General features: G+C 38.2%; 3 protein-coding genes across 3 annotated transcripts; 1 reads left to right on the top strand and 2 right to left on the bottom strand.

The window, feature by feature from the left end:
• Positions 1–105: 105 nt before the first annotated feature.
• Positions 106–2,575, top strand: ELF5A-3 (eukaryotic elongation factor 5A-3). Its single transcript, XM_089148312.1, has 5 exons — positions 106–408; positions 1,464–1,586; positions 1,700–1,756; positions 1,839–1,913; positions 2,095–2,575. Exons 1-5 carry the CDS (start codon positions 286–288, stop codon positions 2,194–2,196), a joined length of 480 nt encoding a protein of 159 aa, XP_089004438.1. The 5' UTR covers positions 106–285; the 3' UTR covers positions 2,197–2,575.
• Positions 2,576–3,650: 1,075 nt separating this feature from the next.
• LOC149020212 (Transducin/WD40 repeat-like superfamily protein) lies at positions 3,651–11,763 on the bottom strand. The gene is made up of 9 exons (XM_089148311.1): positions 11,500–11,763; positions 11,288–11,418; positions 10,767–10,849; positions 9,366–9,617; positions 8,826–8,898; positions 5,883–5,963; positions 5,721–5,802; positions 5,324–5,424; positions 3,651–4,816 (listed from the first exon to the last, which is right to left on the bottom strand). The coding sequence occupies exons 1-9, from the start codon at positions 11,632–11,634 to the stop codon at positions 4,729–4,731; spliced, it is 1,026 nt and encodes a 341-aa protein (XP_089004437.1). The 5' UTR covers positions 11,635–11,763; the 3' UTR covers positions 3,651–4,728.
• A 782-nt stretch (positions 11,764–12,545) lies between these two features.
• On the bottom strand, positions 12,546–17,705 carry MINE1 (homolog of bacterial MinE 1). Its single transcript, XM_089148310.1, has 2 exons — positions 17,416–17,705; positions 12,546–13,359 (listed from the first exon to the last, which is right to left on the bottom strand). Exons 1-2 carry the CDS (start codon positions 17,665–17,667, stop codon positions 12,763–12,765), a joined length of 849 nt encoding a protein of 282 aa, XP_089004436.1. The 5' UTR covers positions 17,668–17,705; the 3' UTR covers positions 12,546–12,762.
• Between the last annotated feature and the right edge of the window lie 369 nt (positions 17,706–18,074).

Genomic DNA, 18,074 nt, shown 5'->3' with positions numbered 1-18,074 from the left:
ACAAAATCCATCCGTTCATATGGAATGATCCAACGGTAGTAAGTGAGTCGGACGCAACCGTTTCGTACCAAGGGTTTAATGAAACCCTAGGTTTCCGTTATTTTTCTGTACCAGACAGACAGAGAGTTGGAGTTGGAGACAAACAAGTAGTATCTCCTGGATATTTATCTATTATCCTTTATATAAAGAGCTTAATTGGCAACTTTTCTCTTGTTCTTCACCTGCAACTTTCTCACCCATTTCTCTTTTTGCTAAATTCTGACCTTCGAAAGAACTCGCTCAGTCATGTCGGACGAAGAGCACCACTTCGAATCCAAGGCTGATGCCGGAGCATCCAAGACCTACCCTCAGCAGGCAGGAACGATCCGTAAGAACGGATACATTGTGATCAAAGCCAGGCCTTGCAAGGTTTATTCATCGATCTCTCCTTCGTTTTTTTCTTTAATCTGTATATATTTAAATAGATCTGGCAGTTCTTGTTTGCTTCGTTTCCTTGAGCATATTCTGGTGTTATTTCTATGTCTATTCTTAAGGTGGTTCCCCCTCTTCTTGGGGTTTTCATGTTTATGACGTTTACTACTAGGGTTTTATTCTTGACTGTAGATTGTTTTCAATGCTGTGATTTTGATTCTTCGTTATCGATGTCTGTTAACAAATACTTCGTGCGCGACGGTTATGATTCAATTGCTTAGGGTTTCTTATGCTTTCTTTAAGTTTCGCAGCTCAGCCGCATGATCTGTCGATTTATGTTTATGGAATCGACTGGAACTTATAATGGTCCTTATAATTTATTCTCTGATGTTTGTTCCGTTTCTCATTGATCGTAGTTTTCGTTTCATTAGATTCCAGGGCTCTTCGGTTCAGCTGATTAGTCTGCCATATCTGCTGTGTAATGTTGGTTCTGGGAAGATCTTTTCGTTTCATTTTATACGACGCTCTCTCGTTGGGAATACGTTTTTGTCCTTCTGGTATTCCTTTTGACGGTGTGCTACAAGTGGATTTTTTTGGGCCCTAAGTTTTTTATCCATTCAGGTGTATTATGTTTAGCTTGGCCTGCAATTATTTTAGATACTTCCAATTTGTAATGGTTAATTGTTCCTTTTTTATCATAGTCGTTACTCTTTTTTTTTTTTTTTTTGGTAGAAATAGTCGTTACTCAACCTCGTGTTTCTTGCCCATGCTGAATTTTTTTATTTTTTTTATTTTTTAAGACTTGTTTATGTTGTGTAGCCCTCAGAGTCCGGCTTTTCCCTCTTGTACTCATTAGAGTGAGAGGAGTTTGAGAGGAGTTTTTTGACACTCTTTTCACGAAACTTAGGTCACTATTTTTTATTTTTGTAATAATGTAAATCTAATTCCTTCTCCGAACTATTAAGTTGATCAAAGTAGGTGGATATAATTGAAAGGGTTGCTTGATATTTTTTTTACTAGGTGCTGAACCTGTTTTTTCATTTTTTTTACAGGTTGTTGAGGTTTCAACTTCCAAGACTGGCAAGCATGGTCATGCTAAGTGTCACTTTGTTGGAATTGATATCTTCAATGGTAAAAAGCTTGAAGATATTGTTCCCTCTTCTCATAACTGTGATGTAAGGAATTTAAGTTTCTTAAAGCAATTTATTCTGATTAGTAAAATTTCTTCCATCTCGCTGGCATAACATTCACTTCAGAACATTGTCTCATGGATTTTGTTCAAATGCAGGTTCCCCATGTTAACCGTACTGACTACCAGCTTATTGATATTTCTGAGGATGGATTTGTATGTTATCGTGTATCTTGAGATTTTTGGTTTCCTTCGTATTCTCGAAATCCCAATTCTGATGCTTTCTTAAATGTCACAGGTGAGTCTGTTGACCGAAAATGGTAACACAAAGGATGACCTGAGGCTCCCAACTGATGACAGTCTGCTCACTCAGGTGATTAACAGCCTCAATTTATGCAGTTCTGTTATTTCTGTACATTAGATTGTTTACTTTGCACAAATAAGGCCGTGTCATTTAGACTGTTTGTATCTTTCTGGGAGTTTGTTGTATTTGTGATCGTTTACACAATTGTTCTCTGGCACTCATGGTGCTGTCTTCTCTGTTCACCATACAGATCAAGGATGGATTTGCTGAAGGGAAAGACCTGGTTGTGTCCGTAATGACTGCCATGGGGGAGGAACAGATCAATGCTCTCAAGGACATTGGCCCAAAGTAGATTTCTTCGTTAGTGCAGACTTCACAATTTTAGCTGAAGATTTTTGCAAAGGTTCTTACGGCTTGTTATTCCAGATTGAGAAGATATTGTTAGTTTTTGGAACAGTTTTTAATTGCATTTAAAGGCTCTGGATTTCTTTCCAAGCAATCCTTGGTCTTTGGGTGGATCTAGTTTTTTTCGTTACGACCTTTCCTACTAGCTTTCTGTTCTATTCTTTTAACTGCTATACATTCTCAAAACTTGAGTTTAGGGTCTCTCTGTCTCTCTGTCTCTTTTCCTTTTCTCTCTCTTTTAATTCTGTTTTTTCAGGGTGAGGTTGGTGGGGATTATTAAAGTTTCAGCTAGATTTCTATTATACACCATTAGGTGTTGCTATTTAGTTTCATGTTTTTGGCCTTGGTATGCATATTAAATCCTCTACTGCTACCTTGGGTTTTCTGTGTCTTCTTAAGTGGTCAAGTTCTTGTTATTGGCCGTTTCATGCATCTGAGGTTCTCTGCTAAGCTTTTGCCATTTTCAGTTTGTGTATGTGCTTGCGAAGTGATGGTCCTCTCTAGGTTGGTCGCTGGTAGCCCTATCAGAGAAATTGCTGGCGTGTTAGGTAGGTAATGTTCTGGAAGAACGTTTCTGGCGTTCTTTTGTTCCTTGAGAACGGCTATTGAGCGATTGATAAGATGGTTTGTTCTTTTGTTCTTCAAGCACGAATCATTGAAAAGTTATCTCGAGCATGTTTTTTGTAGACCATATAAGACGTTTTGTGCAAAGAATGAAATTCACGGTAAATCGTTACCGAGAGTTGAGAAGCATGATAGAAGCATTCGTGTGAAGTCTTCTGTTGCAAAAGAGATGGATTTTCCATATTCCATTGTCTCTATTGAATGATGATGGTCTCTAGAACTTGTAATTTTTCTCTCAAAAGCCAGAAGCTTCTAATGGCTTTTCACTCTATCTGCTGTTGCCGTGGAAACCTCTCTTATTCACAATATGAATCTCCAAAGCAAAGCAAACCTTAGTTCTTCAAGATATGCTGGGAAGTCATGGTTGGTGGCGAAGTAGGAAAAAAAATTAATGGGTTTCGTAGCATGACCCAACATTGTTTCTTGCACACTTCGAGCTCTTGTGAGCGCTTCAATACAACGTGGGAATGGCTCTTGCTACATTGTGTCTCTGGCAAAGAAGATTGGGGTTGATGGTGGTGCCTCGAGTCGTTCACTTTTAAATTCTCCGTCTTCCCAAATCGATGTGGTTGTGAGCAATTGCAATAACGGTAACATAAGCAATTCTCATCTCTTAGTGCTTACTTTCAGACAAAGTAGCCCTGAAGGCTAAAGCTGGTTTCAAGTCTTGAGTTAGCTTTTGGATAGAGGTGCAAGGTCAGGGGTTCAGTAGTTAGTGAAGATGATGTTGTAATTGAAGATTCAGCGACTTTTGGGGTTTTAATTTACCAAGTAAGAAACACGACCTCCAAACCTCATCCCTGAAGCAATGGCCAGTCATCCCATAGAGAACTCAACAGGTGATTTCGAAAAATAATTTGACTAAAGTTATGTGAGTCAGGATCACCACCTCACCTCATTCTTGTTGTGTGGTGGGGAAGTATTAGGCGTGGAAGTGATCCAAACTCATGTGTTACTTGTTCAGTGATCCCAATTCATTCAGTGATCCAAACTCATGTGTTTCTCAACAAGTAGATAAAGTTGGGTTTCAAAGGTATCTCGTGAAGGCATTGTATACTGTTGAGCTAGTCAGCGTTCTTGCTAAAACAGGTATTTTCTTTCATATAGTCTTAAATGGTTCAACTGAAATCGAATTTGGAATGTCGTCATATGCTTCAAAAAATTCCTGCAAAAGGAAAATGCTATGCCTGTTTTAACTAGAGCTGAATATTTGGCATGAATCCGACCAGTGTTTTATTAAATAAATTTATCTTGAGTGATACGAACTCAAATTTGAAATCATATTGAATATAAATTCTACCAAAGTTGCCTATCTCTCATATGAAAGGTGTTCAAAGATGCACGCAAATCTCCTGTCTGTTGTATACCCCCTCAGCATTTTAACCAGTTAACACAGTTGTCAAGCATGATCTCGAAGAAGCTAGCAAGCAGCATGGCTGATGGTTGATGCTGTGGAGGGTTCTGCATCCCCACAAGAATCCCAAAATTAGCGGTTAAATCCTTTCTTCTAGCTCGTGCCTGCTTGATTGGCCAGTTCAAACATTCTAGGTTGATCTGTTCGTTTACATGTATGATCTTGCTTTATCTGGCAACCTGTATCGGAATTTCGCCCCGAAAGAAAAAGGAAAATGTCGGAAAACAAAAGAGAGCATCAACATGGCAAGGCCCTTTATGGGGGTGGTTTTGTTGTATAGAACACTGCTACATCATTGGTCATCGACTTAGGTTCGATCGCTTGTTATCAGTGGGGATTCAACGTTGTTTCCTTGTAGGGTCTTCAGAAGTGACTTCCAATGTAAAGCGGTTGACATCGAACAATGCATGTATGAATGCTGCAGCATCTTCATAGATAACTTCATGGCAAAGGAGTAGCTTGTTTAAAACTTTCAGTTGAAACAGATGTCATGTCTACTCTGTTTATGAAAACCTGAGGCCGTGTTTCTCTGCCACAGGAAAATATGCATGTAAAGATAAACGCATACAAAATTCTCACCACCATTTAACCCAAAAGGTAAAAAAAAAAAACACAGTACTACTTACCATGACAAATGAAAGAAATGAAAGAAATGAAAATGAAAAGTGTGGTGCAATCAAAAACATTTACCTCAAAATTCAAATGATCAGAAACGGAAAACATTGAGGATATGTATGGTTTATATACGTAACAAGGGATAAAATAAAGTGAAGTACACATTTCTCCTCATTTTTGGACATGCTGTTTTGTTTTCCGATTATTTCTTCAATTAAAGATAGAAAGAGAAATGTAATAGTTAGAATTCTCTTATCCAATTCTCATAATCATCTATGTACGTTCATGCCTTTATCATCATTCACTTAATAAGCACCGTGATAATCAAAGCAGAAATGCAGAAATTTGTATCACAACAATCACCCACCTAATTAGCTTCAAAAATTAAAATGAGGCATGAATAACGAAAGAAATTACTAACATTTCGTTTGCCTCTTGATATGTATGGCTTGAGGCAACAGCCAGAATTTCTCCCCCCTGATTATACGATAAGGATGCCACACTGTTGGAGTACTTGGGGAACTAAAATAAAAAGAAAGGTTAGAATGTTCATTGAAATATGTTTAAAATCTTTCAGTAATAAGATGGCTGGAAGCTGGTGCATGTAGTGACATTTTGAGGAATAAATCCACACACTGGATGGCAAAGGATTATGTTAAAAAATGCCTTGAAGCTTCAAGGCATTCCATAATGACCATTAAAGGCAGACCATGTTTCTTTTTATCAAATGCCTCTTCTACCAGTTTCTAGTTGCTACTAGTTCTGAGGTTCTAACACATACAGTTCATCATGAGATTACAAAGACAGGGAGGAAATACCTCAAATAGTCTCTTCCTACTTTTACCATCCCACATGATAACATAACCATCATTATCACCAGTAACAAAGGCTCCAGAGTGACTGCATCAGGTGTACAATATACAAGTTTAGCCAATCAGTCTAATATACTAAGCTAAATCAAGAGAAGGGAAAAAGCATACTTGGGATGGAATGCAATGTCATTCACCGTGACAATATGATGTCTTCCATCCTTCGACTTTGGATGACAACGGAAAACACATCTGTGATGTAAAATACCCTTATATGAGATATGATAACAATAGGCAAAAATCACATTGAATTCAGCAGGATATTAATGATGTAATCAGTTACAATATCAAAACCCTAGAGCCAATGAGAGAAGAAGCAACAGCTTATCTAACTGCAGCCTACAACTTCATGTACAAAAAACAAAGTACTAAAAATTACAGACTCACCCCAATCTATATATTAGATATTTATGTACCCAAAACATAAGAAGTTAATGACACAAATACCCTAGTGTTGTGGTCAACTTGAACCGTGACCAGATAATGCAATATGAAACAAACGGCTTGAAAAACAAAGTCACTGAAGCGATTCCCATACCTAATAAAGAGGGTCAAGATCGCATTTGACACTTTGACATAACTAAATCAGAGCTTAAAGTGGCTGTCAACCCATGCTTAATCTGTTCATAAATGACCATTTTGTATCAATGCAGATAGCAGCTTGGTTATCATAGTACCTATAGGGCTGTCATGTAAATAATCAAGCTTTCAAACAAAGGATTTCCCCCTTTTTTTATGCTGAAGTTCAAATGAAGGATTTCAGCCACATCAATTTCTTTAGCAGTATGGCTCATATGCCAGTACTCAACCTCAGTATTATGTAAAGCTATTATAGTCTCTTTATGACTCCATCTAAGAAGATCTCCACCAACAAAGGTGCAATAGCCAGTAATAGAACACTGTCACCAAGACAGCAGCCCAGTCCTCATGAGAATAACCAATAATATTAGGTTATCAATGACAACAATAAGCATCTTCAATGAACACCCTTAAAATATTTTGGGATAAGACATGATGCCCCCTAATGAGTATAGTTGTTATATTCCATAAACTGACTAATATCAGAGGGTTTATACTTGGCTTGAGATATCAGAGGGTTGTGGTATGGGACACATGCTCATTGATGCCTTCAGCACCATCATGATTACTGAATGACATACCTAGGAAGTTTAGAATTGCATGGCTAGGTACCCTATATACTACTACCCTTTTGGTAGGGGAATTGAAGCCGGATAAGCCGTGACGATGGTGACGTGACTCTGTTTCATCCTACAGCGGTAACCAGTCTGTGCGGAGACTCAATGGTCCATTGTTGTTTATGCAATGGCAGGGTTGCATATGTTAGGGTTGAGCTCATGGACATCCAAGGAGCGAACCGGGTGTTGTGAGGAGTCATGAGAGCATTCTGCCCCAACAATATGTGGATGACCATAGGTTAGGGAGTGGAGTCCAATAGCGATAGTCAGTCCGTGAGGATTCTCATTCCTAGGTTACGAAGGATATGAAACCGAGTTGGTTGGTGCCATAGGGGAAGTATCTTGACTTCATGTAGTGTGTTACCAGTATGACCTGCATTGGATTAGATCATATATGCATTGCTGATTGTGTTAACATATCGATGAGAAATGTGTTATCCTTTGGAGTTGACGAGTTCGTCGAACTCATTCATTTCTATGTACTTTGTCGGAGGGTAGGCGGATAGCGAGGCTGGTGTTATATCCGGTTGTGTTGGATTGGCTTTTGCTTTACATTTACTCATTTCATATAACTTGACTATTGGTGTTAACATATCGATGAGAATGTTCTTTGGTTCGTTGCACTTTCTTCTATATTATATTAAATTGCACAGATGGTTGCATATTGTCGGAAATTGGAGATAATTCGTATGAAATAACCCTCTCGTATGAAGATGTGGCACCGTTAGTGGGAGATGGAGATAGCGTGCATGAAGCCTCCTATGGATGTTTGGAGTGTGCTTATAGCACCCATTGATGGCCGAAGGAGGTAGGTTGCCCGACATTTTGCAGATCATATGGAGCAGAACTGGAGAACCCCATTTCTTGCTATTCATGAAGCACATTACTTAGCTTTAGAGAAAGAAACTAGAAAGAAGATAATTTAGTTTATTTTGATTGCTTTCGCTAAACTCGTTATTCCTTTTGAACATTAATTCTTTCCTTGATTCTTTTACTGAAGTATTTGGACTCCTATAATCCTTTGATTAATTATTTGAACTTGCTCTTGCTCTTGTCTTGACTTATCTATACTTGCATTTATTACTATTGATGGATAAGACCATGGATCTTGTGATGGATCGCACCCACGGGCTGTCGGGCGGGTAACCGAGACCAATGGGTGGGGTGTGACATTAAATGACTACGACATCCCTGGGAAATTCTGCCATTTCATTGAGAGGGGGTCTTTCATTTTACATGTTGCATTTGAGCACAGTGGCAGAGCATTGCATACAGCAAGGTGCCTTTCTCTTTCCCTCGTGGATAAGACCTTTAGTAAATATTTGATATTTCATAATATGATTATGTATTCATTAATTTAAATGATATTGGCCATAACAAGGGACAAACTTGGTTTGATACCACTAAGATGACAGTCGCCTAGACCCACACAATCTGCCCGGATGCTCATCTGAGACATTAACAACTATGCTATGGGATTTGCGAGAGGAAAATGCATGCAGCTTCACACCCTGCTTCACAAGAGAGGCAGTTTCCTGGTTTTGAACCTGCAACCAACAGGTTGCAATAGAAATTTAACCATTGCGCCCATGGCTTGACCACTATATATATCACACAAAACAACAACAACAACCTAGCCTCTCCCAACATCATATGTATGATGTTATAGGAAAGGAAACAGATTTACACTTCAAACATTAATCCTTGGACACCTTCTGGACAAGATTCTACAGTTCTATCTCCGTTCTCAGATACTAAGCCTAATGCAAGGAAACAAAAGGGCATCGAATAGAATACTGCTAAAAACAGACAAAGCAAGCTGGAAATATCATTATGATCCAGGGAGAACAAAACTGACCCCTTTTTATTTGCCTCAGATGGACCAAGAAATCTTAATGATGCACGTCCATCAATTGATCCAACTGCATATCCTGTACAAACATACAAATAGATGATGTATATGCTTAAATAGAATTTCTGATACAATATTTTCAGGAAATAGAAACTAGAAATAATAAGATGCTATGTGATGTTAAAGAAACCTAATATGCCATTGCTTTGAAGTTTGTATTCTACTATATAGCAGAAATCCAAAATGTGAGTGTTTCCAACTCTATAGAGTACAGAACTTCTAGCACTCCATAGATATGTTACCCACAATCAGCATACAGCATAGCAGTGAACAATTTCCAATTTCAAATGATCATCAATCATTAGTAATTCTTAGTTTATTCTTATACCAACTACCTCAGTGGCGCAAGCTACTAATAAATGACAGTGGCACAATAAATACAGGAGAACAGAAGCTCAAAGGAAGAGCTATAGGAGTTTCTTGAGGAAGAATTGACCAAAAAACAATAAAATGAACAATGGTACAATAGCATTTCTTAAAATTTACCTTCGCCACTAGGAAATGAGCTAACACATCGTATTTGATGGTCCATGCTTGAGTCATTTTCTTTAACTGGTACTTTGAGACTACGCAAATCATACATATTAATTGATCTTCCAATGGCCACTAATAAATAAATCCCACAGAGAGACATCTTGTCCACCTCTGAATTCACAGATATTGAGCACCCACTGCCACATTTTATCCGCAAATCCCAGGACATGATTTTCTTGTCAAGACCTGCAGTGATCACTTGACCTGTAAAAAAGAAAAGCATGAGTAGATACTCTTGCAGGAAACCATCCCCTGATCAGTTCTTCAAGAGGTTTAATTTCTATGCATCAGCTCAATATGGTAGTAATGGGTACTGGGTACTGTTGGACAATTTACTATTTATATTTAGAAGAATCTTTCCTGTAGTGATGTAATACCATGCCCCTGCCCAGACACATAGGGGGAAGAAAATGACCACCAGCTCCCATGAAAGGCAGAAATGACAGCCCCACCCTCCCCAAAAAAAAATATTAATAATAAAAAAAAAATCAATGCTTCCCTGTGCATGTGCAAAGGTCATGCTCCCCACCTTGGGGAATCACTTCATCTTATATTTATTCAAATCTACAATTGGTTTTATCATCTTTCTAATCAGTATGATCTACCAATGGTTTTAGCTGCCCAAAAATAAAAGAAATGCACATTTTTGTGCTTGCAGAATATTTAAGAGAAGAATGGGAGTGACATATATTTGGGTCTTGCATTTTAGAATATACATAGTTTGTATCATAATTATTCAAACAACAATCCATATCTATATTTCTGCACCCTATATTTACCCAGCACGACCTTCAAAAGATAATTACTTCAACAAATCAGTACTAATACATTTATAGCTGTAAATACACTAAACTGCTAGAAATATGTAAATAGCAACTGGCATACATACTCCCAGCATCCCTTTATGTGACTGACCTAGTGTTCAATGTGACAAAATTTATCCAATCTCATCATTCCATTTGTTTGTTGTTCCCTTTTGATTAAAAAGAATTCAAGCCCCATTAAGACACAGGGTTTTGGACAATGGATTGCTGTATAGGCTATGTTGACAATCTAAAGAATGACAACAGTTGTATGGTACTAATTTTAGTTTGAAAAATGATTTTGATTATTTACAGTTACTACTGTATCTGTTTATATTATTATTATTATTATTAAATGATATTTATCCAATGCCATCCGAAGAGTGATATTGTTCATACTGCACATCAATTTTTAACAGGAAGTGCTACAAAAATACAGCATTCTCAGGTTCATGAAAACAGGGGAAAAGTTCATATGGACTAGAATTTATCGCATGCAAATAAGTAAGAGTACTGCTAACCTGAAAAATGTGGTGATTAGGTTACTTACTAGTTGGCTCAGAGAATTCAATGCATGTTGATATATCACCATGATTCCCTATTGTTTCAGCAACTCCGGAATCAAGTTCATACCTAGGAACATTTTGCACCAGAAGAAGTCAAAAGTACAAACAGATCACTACGGATTCACATTATCATCATCATAGAATTCAATTAAGCGTGAGTAACAAGGAAACTTAGCCTTGCTGATACACAAAGGGCTCACTAGAAGTATCAGTAAGCGTGAAGCAGTATATAACATGTGGCCACTATTCACCTTTGACGAACTATTTTCCGTCTCTAAGATGATGCTAAATTAGCCTAGGAATAATATATAAAAAAAGAAGGTTGAATCATGCCATTTCAATCAGTTCAGCTCCCTATAAATTATCAATTTCCCTATTAGCATACCGAATGAACATACAAGGTATAAATTTGCAGGTCGATAACAAGACTAATTTCAGCAAGAAGAATAACACAAGTGAAACTGAAGAAAAGAAGCGCGTGTATAGTCGTCGATCAATAGCATACCTCCTTAAGCAACCATCAGTGCCCACGCTGAAGGCTACAGATTCATTCTGGAAGCAGCAATCAAGTAGTGCGGCTTCAGTGGGAAGTTCGCACCTCAAAACAGAATTATTGACATCGTATAATCGAAGAACCTGCAGACGAAATACTGCAAATGAACAGAAATCTCAAACGAAAACAGAGCTGAAGGAGGAATTAGTAGATTAAATACTGACAGAATCCCATGACGAGATGAGGAGATTGTTAGACCGAGGAGCGAATCTGATTTTGGAGACAGCGTCTTGAATTGGGTTTTCGAAGTCCAAACAAGTGCATCCCATCTCCCGCATTTGAAGGTACGTCATATTCATAGATAACACCAATATTAGAACATATTCATTAGGGTTCTCTTCGACTAGCAGCTCGAACCCTAGCGGAGCAAAGGCCAAAATGCAGATGAAAAAGCGGGAGCGGAACCGTAGTGAGAATTCCCGCCCAACAGCTGGATCTCTAATTTGAATAATGTCAAAGTTCAAAATATACCTGTAGCTTTTTCTCCACCGCCCCTGTGGACGTTGTTCCGGTCTTGCGCATTAAATGTGCTAAAGAGGACCGTCAGATCGAGATTTAGATCAAAATTTTAGAGTTATAAAGGGGTCCACATTCTAAATATATGGGTCGATGAAACCGGATTCTAGATATGGTTCGGTCATAAGCGACCCAAGTTGCCCCAGTCCTATATCCTGTAGTGGAACCTATTGAAGCAGAGATGCTCTAGTGGTAAGACCAACATTTCTTAGTGAAAGGGTCATGGATTATCATAAATTTTATAATGGAAACGGTTGATCTAAAATCCAAGTGGGTCAACTTCAGAGTGGAATCGCCTGGTCTGATCAATCAAACCCGTATCAATAAAGCATATGGGTTGCGTTTGATTGGGATAGATGCCCAGTTGAAATAACTAACATATTTGAATATTTTGCATTTCCATTTTTGAAAGATGACTTATCGACATAGTTACTTATTCCCTCATCTTGTAGGTTCGAACAGATATGTTAAAATCTAGGCTGAACAGAAAAGTCTGAAAAAAACACGTGTCGTGATTCAAGAGGATCACCTGGAAAATGCCGATCTGAAAAAAATGCAGGAAAATATTAACTAATGCAAATATCAATTATGTGAAATAAAATGATTCACAACAGGCAATAATTTATGATAGGTGTTTGTGTGCACATCATGTATCAATGACTTTGTCCTAAAAAAAATTGTAAACAACAACAAATCCCAAAACACGCCAAAGTGTAGATTACCAAAGGAACTCCAACATTTAGCAAGCTTTCAATATATACAGGACCTCAAGGGTTTTCTAAGATTTCAAAATCCAAAGGACCAAAACAGTTGCAGATGGGAATTTCTGCTACAAAGAGAACAAGTACACATCATACCAGAGATTATGATCTCACAAACCCTTCAATGGTAAGCAGACAGGAGCCACAAGTTTACTGAAATTTCTCATTTGGAAGGAAAAAATCAAACTTCACATCCACAGAGCCAGAACTTTCCCCTGTATCTTTGTACTCAATATTTGTTATTGTCCCATATTCATCATCCTCTTGGTATTCAGCTTTAACTCGGCGGACAGGCACCGTGACAGAGTACACAGTCCCAAGATCAGCATCGGTTGAGACGCTAAGCTGGACTTTATCCTGTGAATCTATCTCCACGAAATCTGATAAGGCATTCACGATGTTCTTCACAATCTTCTGCTTTGCTTCGTCGCTAACTGCACATCTGTCCGAGAAGAGAATCATTTTTAGCCGCTGTTTGGCAATATTTGCATTAGAATTCCTTTTCGTCACAGGTGATGGAAACAGTATCTTCCAAGCCAAGTTTAAACGTTCAAAGAAGCTCATGTGAATGGCATTCAAAAGGAAGCCCTCAGCTTCTTGGTTTAAGGTTTTGGCTGTCTCTCCTCCAATCCCAGAAGGTCGGTTATAGTGGCACCGGATGTTACGTCCCTCAAGTTCAATGTGTGGCCACTTGGGAGCAACATCAGAAATACCAGATCCTCCAGTGAGGAAACCACTATAACCTACCTGCAAGATGCCATAAAACATTTACCAAAAAAAAAAAGACGGCATAAAACAAACAAATGATAAGCCGTTTTTGTAGTCAAACAAAGCAACAGAAGAGAAAAATACAACGCTACATCAGGATTTAAACCTAAACTCTTCCAATGGGTTTCGAATTTTAGCCTCCCAACTCCATTGTGAGGAAATAACACATAATCACCCAGTCACAGAAGAGGGAAAGAAAAGGTTATCAAAGGATAAATACAATACTTCCTTGCTAGGAGAAAAGAAGGGAACCAAAATGTCACTCCCCAACCATGCCCTTCCTATATTCTTTAATAAACCAGAATACTTGTGATTAAAGGTTCATCTTACTCAATTTTATGTCCTACAGCCCAAACTACTACCACGTAAGCCTCCAACCACCAAAAGAATCACAATTGATACTGGAGGGTAACTACCTACTTTCTATGCTTGAAGAAACTAGATTTTTCACTTCTTTTGCCATAAGCCCATAACAGTTATGACTAATGATACGCTGCTGGTGAGGCTGAATGATACATGGTGTCTGACTTTAATGTCAAATATCTACAGTAAGATGGAAACAAAACAAAAATATTTTCACGGCCAAGTATGATCAAATCTGAAAATTGATATCATGGATCCCAGACGTAAGCAGGTCTGGTAATCAAATGTGTTTATCACATCTAAATAACGGAAGCAACTGTGCTGCTAAGGCAGAAATCAAATCTATGGAAGAGTAAGAAAAGAAAGAGACGACATATATTTTCCTGGTAGAAAGAAGAGAACACAAGAATATAGATTAGGAATAAGAATGTAAGATACCAATTCAGCACGAACTACTAAATAGCACAAAAACTCTTCAAAATATAAATCATATTCTTCACTTGGATAGTTGGATCATCTTTGATTGGAACTTTTTATTTTTTGGGGGAAAAGTATAGGCTTTCTAAAATTCCTATCCAGCCATTAAGTATTCTAATCCAACTCAAAATACTCAACATAACCACCAGTTTTGGGTACAAACTCTATTCCCACTTCAGGGGCCTATAAAATATTCCGATACAATGAAACCCAAGAAAATAAAAGAACCAACTAATAATTGTATGTAGATCTCAGAATGAAGAAGAAAAGGACCAAATCAGAATTTGCAAAGCATACTGCCCATACTGTTACTGTCCATGCACTGAGAGTTCACATAGACCTGCTGTCAACCCAATTGACAATGGCAAGAGAAGGAAGATTTATTTGCTAGTTTAGTTAGTAGTTACTTATATTCATATTCTTGTGACCACTGCTTTGAAGTGATCTTAGGCTAGAAATATAAGACGGCTAAGAACATATTTACTCTACATTACTACTTTCTAATTTGTAATGTTTATAGAAAGAGAGATGTGAGGATAGGTGTAATTTTAGAAAGAAGGGCCTGGACAAAGGCCATGATTTGAGTAATGGGGAAAAAAGGATTGCTTTGCTTTGTGCCGTGTGATTCAACTAGGCTAAGAAGCCAAGGAGAGAGAGAGAGAGAGAGAGGGAGAGAAACTAAGGCCATCGGTTAGATGCTTTCATCATATCATTTCCCTTTCTTTTTCTTTCTAGTGATTCTACCCATTATTATTTTGTTGTTGCCACAGAAACTTTCAAGCACAAGGATCTTTAAATCCATCCATCAATTATATCTTAACAGCTTGTTATCCTCCATTGAGTCTACCTTCAATTGTGATCTGCACCTGTTTCATTGGCTGGACTCGGTTTTGAGTCTTTTAACGTTGAGTTACTATTTCTGAACTTTACCTTCTAACTCTGAGATCCCTCAGCATCCAGCCGTCAGTTCTGGCTGAGGTTTTGATGTGTTGGCCCTTACAAGCCTGTATCTTCGATGGTGCTGGTTTCCCCATTTCCATCCAGTAGTTTGCTTAGAAAATCTGGATTTCTAGTTTTTCTGAGTTCCAACATGTATTCTGTTAACCCCAAACCCCCTGGCCCCCCTTGGTCTGGTACAAAAGCTTCATCCCTCACCACTCCCTTACCCTTTGGAGAGCCCTTAACCTTGCACTCCCACCCAGTCCTTCCTTATTGGCGGCCATATCCCTGTTAACCCCAGTTGCATCCTTTGTTGGAACGGTTTGGAAGACCTTGACCACCTCTTTTTTTCTTGCCCTTTCTCCAGATTGATATGGGGGAAAGCCCTAGCCTCCATTTGGCCCCGCTCGAGGCATACCTTTGGATTTACCCGTGATTGGCCTTGGATCTTAAGAAACTTTGCAGGTTCCTCCATTTACGATCGGATTGGTAAGCTAGTGTATTGTGCCTCTATTCATCACCTTTGGTGGGAGCGCAACCTCAGAAGATGGAGCTCCAAATCCCACTCTATAGATAGAATTTGGCAAGCCATCTATTTTAATGTTTCTTCTAGGTTGTAGGTATCCCCCACCCCTCCGTTGATGATACCCCAAGGAACAGGCATATTGTTGTTACCTGGGGCCTTAGCTCTTCTTTTCAGTCTTCTGTTTAAAAACCTGTCCTCTTTTTTCTTCTTGTTTAATATAATTATTTATTCATCCAAAAAAAAAACATGTATTCTGTTCTGCCTACACCAGCGCTTTCTAAAGCTGTTGGTCCTCTGGGGTCAAGTCAGGGATTGACTGTCAGAGCAGTGTTTATATTAGTAATTAAAACACTAATCCAGTATCTTAATGTTAGTACCTTACCTTTTTAGTTTGCTGGAATTGCATGTCAAGACCTACAGTTGTCAGTGCAGCAGTGCCCATGATCCTACTCTAGATTAGGACTTCGTTAACATTGCCCTTAATTTACCCAAAGATCAATTCCAGCCCAATGGTCTGTGCCAGCACCTCATGTGCCTTCCAAGCTAGCACCATATGCCCCATATGAGATTAATGTCTAATGCAACTGCATCAAAGTACCCAATATGTTCCTGTACAAGAGATGTGCAACCAAAATATTGACTCCATTAAATGACAAGAGTGGAAACAATGAGACAAAGAAATTTTATATAGTGAAGGTTGCTGAATCATGACATCTGGAAGTAAACTCTTGATTACTCAGAGGTACGAGGGTAGACCGTCATGCAGTAAAATAAAGTTTATGGCACCATCTAGCATCAATGCTATTTTGCTATAATGAAGGAGTGTCACAAATTCAAAATAGTAGCAATTAAACACTTATGGAACCTAAGATGGCCTCATTTCTTGAATTACAAATGAAGTTTTCCCACAGTAAGATCTTTTGGGTTTCCATACCACAGGACAAAGACCTTCTTCTTTTCCCAGTTCTGATATGTAATTGAAGGTTTCTTTCTTGAACATCATGTGTAAAGAGGAAAAGGCCTTAGTGCGTTAGTTTTAGTACACAGAAGTAGAAAATGAACTATGGATAAACAAATAAGGAAACGTCAAAAGGTACAGCTTTAACCCGCCAATATGTAAAGACGAATAACAAATGATCTATGAAAGCAAATCATATCGTGAAAAAAAAAATTATCCAAAACAAATGTTTTGGGCCGACTCGCAACAATTCATACAACAAGAAGATATCCTCAACATCACAATTAAAAATTCCCAAAGGAGTATATATCGAGAATAATTTACCATTATAATAGAAAAGCGCTACAAACCAAATTATAGGTTGATACCACAAGAAAAAAGAGGGCCTGGATAATTGAGATTCAAAAGGTCAACTTCCCATCAATCTCTACAACTTGTATAGCAATGATTCTAATTAATTGAAGGAATATGAGAAGTATAATCTTGAGAGGAAAAAAGTAAATGGGAAGCACTTAATTTGGTCAAGCACTTTCTCGTCCTCTAATGTACAGGCTGGGAACCAAGTTGAATTACAAACGCAACAAGTAAAAGCACTAATGCGGAAAACCATAGATCAGTTCCAAGAAAATCCAAAAGAAAATGGTTAATTGGTCTTCCTCAGACCATGACTACGTTTCCTTTTCCAAATTTAAGAGGCGTTGATGCAGAATAATGTGGAATGCATTTCAATCTTCGGTTTAGAATCAGAAACTTAACGGGACGGAGAAATTACCTTGGAAGGGGCAGCAGAACGTCGAAGTGGGTGAGCAGGGAATGACGCTAAGGGCATGTTGACCCTTAAATCTCCAGAAATCGCCATTCGTCTTCTTCTACTTCGACTGATAATACAATTTCGCACACTCTCGTTTAATCTTAAGGAATGCTTTGCTGGGTCTGAAGCAAAATTCTTTTTCTCGCTTCTCAGCTCATTAACACTACACTGGAAAAGAGCAGCGAACGCATCTAGGGGTGAAGAGTAGGGCATAAATGCGTTATTGGTGAACGGTAGCGCTAGCGCATACTTTCTTTCTCAACCTTGTCAGCGCATTACCTTTTTTATTTTTTTTGTTTGGTTGGGGGAAAATGAAAAAAATAACGAGAGTAATATATATTTGACGAATTCGGATCACCACACCTAGTGTGACGGTTTATCACATAAATAGGGTGGGATTTTCACTAAATAAAAATTATAAATTAATAAAAATTAATAAACCATACTCCTTATTTATGTCTAAAAGGACATAGGGAGCAAATTTGGAAGCTGATCCGGACACGGCATTGACAGCAGAAAAGAAATTAAGCACCCAAAAAAATGGGTGTAAATTCAATATCAAATTAGAATTTGATTACGAAAATTTATCTCTCATCTATTTTTGTATATTTACTTTTATT

Source organism: Hakea prostrata, chromosome 3 (genome assembly GCF_041222555.1).
Source record: "Hakea prostrata isolate BN-2017 chromosome 3, UWA_Hpros_2, whole genome shotgun sequence".
In the NCBI taxonomy this organism is placed as follows: domain Eukaryota; kingdom Viridiplantae; phylum Streptophyta; class Magnoliopsida; order Proteales; family Proteaceae; genus Hakea; species Hakea prostrata.
Note: the sequence above shows the minus strand (reverse complement) of the source record. Positions and strands in the feature narration are given on the sequence as shown.